General features: G+C 42.7%; 1 protein-coding gene across 1 annotated transcript in view; it reads left to right on the forward strand.

The window, feature by feature from the left end:
* HAT1 (histone acetyltransferase 1) overlaps positions 1 to 2,266 on the forward strand; it is a 39,201-nt gene extending 36,935 nt beyond the window's left edge. The window contains 1 exon segment of the mRNA XM_025200504.1: positions 1,968 to 2,266. Within this exon segment, the coding sequence (XP_025056289.1) occupies positions 1,968 to 2,135 (168 nt within the window). The 3' untranslated portion in view covers positions 2,136 to 2,266.
* The last annotated feature ends 1,068 nt before the right edge of the window (positions 2,267 to 3,334 follow it).

Here is a 3,334-nt window from a genome sequence, read left to right on the forward strand (position 1 = left end):
GCGTGGGATCCCCCAGGAAATGCTAGGCCAGTTACCTCCCCGGTGAAAGGCAGGTCGGGGTGCCTTATAACCCCAGTCCCACATCCCTGGTGGTGTTGTAATGAGCAGGGGGAGGCCAGGGCTCAAGGAGCCCAGAAGCAGAGCTCAGGCTGGCAGAGGGACCTGGGGCCACGCCCAGGCAGTAAGGGAAAGCCTAGGGGTGCAAGAGAGACCCTGAGTGAGGGGGCGATGAGTAGTGAGAGGCAATGAACAGAGCAGCCCTGTGAGTATGGGCAAGTGAGGAGGCCTAGTGGAGGCATAGTTGCTCGGCAAGGGGCCAGGAGTGAAATGGGCCTATAGTTGTAGAATCGCACAGTCAACGCTCAGGTGAGGGTAGCGTGAGATGCCCAGCAAACTGTGCTGGGGCTGACCAAGGTGAGGAGAGCTAAGCCTGAAGCCAGATGAGGCTGGGCAGGATGAGCGTGGCCCTGAGAGAGGAAAGTATGAAAGAGGCTGGGTGAGAGCCAGCGGAGCAAACGGTGAGAGACGGGTGGCATGTGAGCGGCCCTCCGGAGCGATAGAGAAGAGCTACAACTGTGTGCCCAGTTTGCTCTGGCCATAAGCTGGAGAAGTAACACCAGAGTAACATCTGTGAGGCATGGGACCCGTGGAGGGGAAGTCGGAGTGGGTATTAGGCCCTTGTCAGCAGGGCAGGTAAATGGGTAGCCTCTCACCTTAGTAACAACTCTCATATTTTTCCATCAAGGCATGGCAGGAAAGCGAAGCAGGCTGTTACCCCAGGCGCAGGGCGGCCGGTGGAGACCTGACGAGGAGGCCACCCTGTTACACAAGCCAATACGTTTCATATGTTGTCAACTTTAGTCCTGTGTTCCTCTTCATTCCTCAGATTCTGGATTGTTTGACACCTGCTCTCTTTCTCTGTAGCAATTCTTATGTTTCCTGACTGGAAGTGGACAAACTATTTGCTTCATCAACATTGATTCTTGTCAATTATGTTTTAATCAGTATGATGAAATTCCCATTATCTTTGAGGTTTTTGCTAGAAAGCTATGTTAGATTTATGAAACTGTAAATACAATGCAGTTATAGAGGGCAGTTTAGCTCTTAGTGCAGCAACATTTTTGGCTTCTGGTTCTTCTCTGCTTGGTCCCTAGCTACATGATATATTTCTACTAATACTTATTCTTTCATGTACATGGTCTTCAGTGCTGTTCTCAAAAGATTGTTAGTATAAATCATTTTAATAGTCTAACACAGGGATGCAGCATACATGCCACAAGTGAGTGTGTAGCAGACCAGGAAGGGGCAGGCAGCACAGTGGCAGGTCAGGCAGAAAACAGAGCAACAGATTGGACAGAAAGCGGAGCAGCCAACCAAGCTGCAGAAGGGGATTGGAGTGGCACTTGTGGCGGGTGTAGGGTTAATTTGAAGCATACCAGCCAAAAAGGTTGACTCCCACTGTCCTAACATTATGTCTGCTTTTTTTATGGCACTGTACCCTAAATAGGGGGAGAAAGGATAACATTTATATTTGGTAGTCATTGCTAAATGAGGTGGGATGCAATCTGGCTAAAGATCAGTATAAATGGCTTATAAGCCTGTTTAACATCAGCATACCAGTAATATATAAAATAGTATCAATTGAAAGAGATACCAAATTAAGCTGATATAAATAGATGTACTACAAAAAACTGTAGAGAACAAAGAACAAATACATTCCCAACCTTGTTGGCTTCAAACAAAATTAAAAATTACCATTTTTTTACTTTGTCATTCACCTTGTTAGATTTTTCAAGAAAAAGCTTTACCAGAAGAACCTTTGCTACATCCCGTGCTTTTGTTTTTAAAATTGTTACATTTTAGGAAATGTATAGGAAATAATATTTAGGAAATTATTTCATTATATAAGTGTAAAGGCATGTATTAACATTACTTACACTTAAGCTACTGTTTGTTTGCTTACTTAGAAAAAACAGAGAGAGCTGGCTAAGATGCGAAGATGTCTGAGACCAGAGGAGTTGACAAACCAATTGAACCAAATAGACCTAAATATGCAGCATGAACAGTTAGAGGAGAGCTTCCAACAGCTTGTTTCAGATTACCGAAGGGTGCTAGAACGACTTGCTCAAGCATGAGGATTCTACCTTTCAGTACAGGAAATTTGCAGATTTCTATACACTCTGGTGACACAAATCCACAATCGCTACTTAATTGCAAAATCTCGTGACGTTTTAATCACAATAAAGGTGACTTGTGTTTTTCTGTGCATTTTGAGTATTTATTTTTTGTTATACATGTAAATAATTGTACTTAGCTTTTGGGGTCACTTACTGCTTAAATAAATTATATAGATTCTGAGATATATTAATACTACACCCATTTGAGCTTTCTTTAGTTTTTTTCCGATGTTCTGAGTTGCTGAAGTGAATCAGAGCGTACTATTAGAGTAGAGAATTGTCATTGACTTTAAAACTACCACACAGACCTCGGAGAGCTTCTCCAGCTGAGTGTTCACCAGGGCTGGCTGAGTCTCACCACAACTGGCTCGTGCTCTTAAGCTTTCCTTGGTGTAAGCAGACTGTAGCACAGCTCTGTCTGCTGCCTCTTGGTAGAAATGGGACCTCACAGCCCAGTTCCCTTAACATGAGGTTCAGTGCTGATCTCTGGTTTAAAGCACACCCTTTCCCAGAAATCTAACCTTGAAGGCACTCTGGGCTTAGGCTGTACCTTGTCAGAGATATTTGATAAATGAAGCAAATTGAAAGATGTAAGGATTCTAAAAACCAGCTGCTCTCTACTGTGGCTTCCATTAGATAGATACAGAACTAGACAAAACAAATACCTGTTTCCTCACCCACCTTGAGTCAGTCCTCTGAGGGATCCACCACCAGATGCCCCATTTCTTCAATATTCCCCGTGGAGTTTGGATTTGATAAGTTGATTTGTTGTGGATCACAGCCATAGGAGTTTCCATGGAAATAGAGGACCATCAAAGTTTAATGGCCATCTTGTTTCTTCACCCTTTGGAATTTCAGTCCGAACACAGAAGGAACAAATCCTACATTCACAATGGAGTTTCAGTTCCTTATCAAGCAAGTCATAAGCTGTACATAGAATCCCCAAATCATTACAAATATCCTAAATGTTATTTTGAACATGCCTTGTGAATACTTAAATGAGTTACTTACAGGAAATGTCTTCAAAATTTTATTTTGCTGTCATTCATAATGTCTCTTCCATATACTCTTTGTTTATATGTTCCTCATAATATCTAAACATCCTAATTAAACAATGTAAGCATATCACTTTGTAAGAGTAAATTCAAATAGTAGTG

This window comes from Alligator sinensis, unplaced genomic scaffold (assembly GCF_000455745.1).
Source record: "Alligator sinensis unplaced genomic scaffold, ASM45574v1 scaffold321_1, whole genome shotgun sequence".
Classification (NCBI taxonomy): domain Eukaryota; kingdom Metazoa; phylum Chordata; order Crocodylia; family Alligatoridae; genus Alligator; species Alligator sinensis.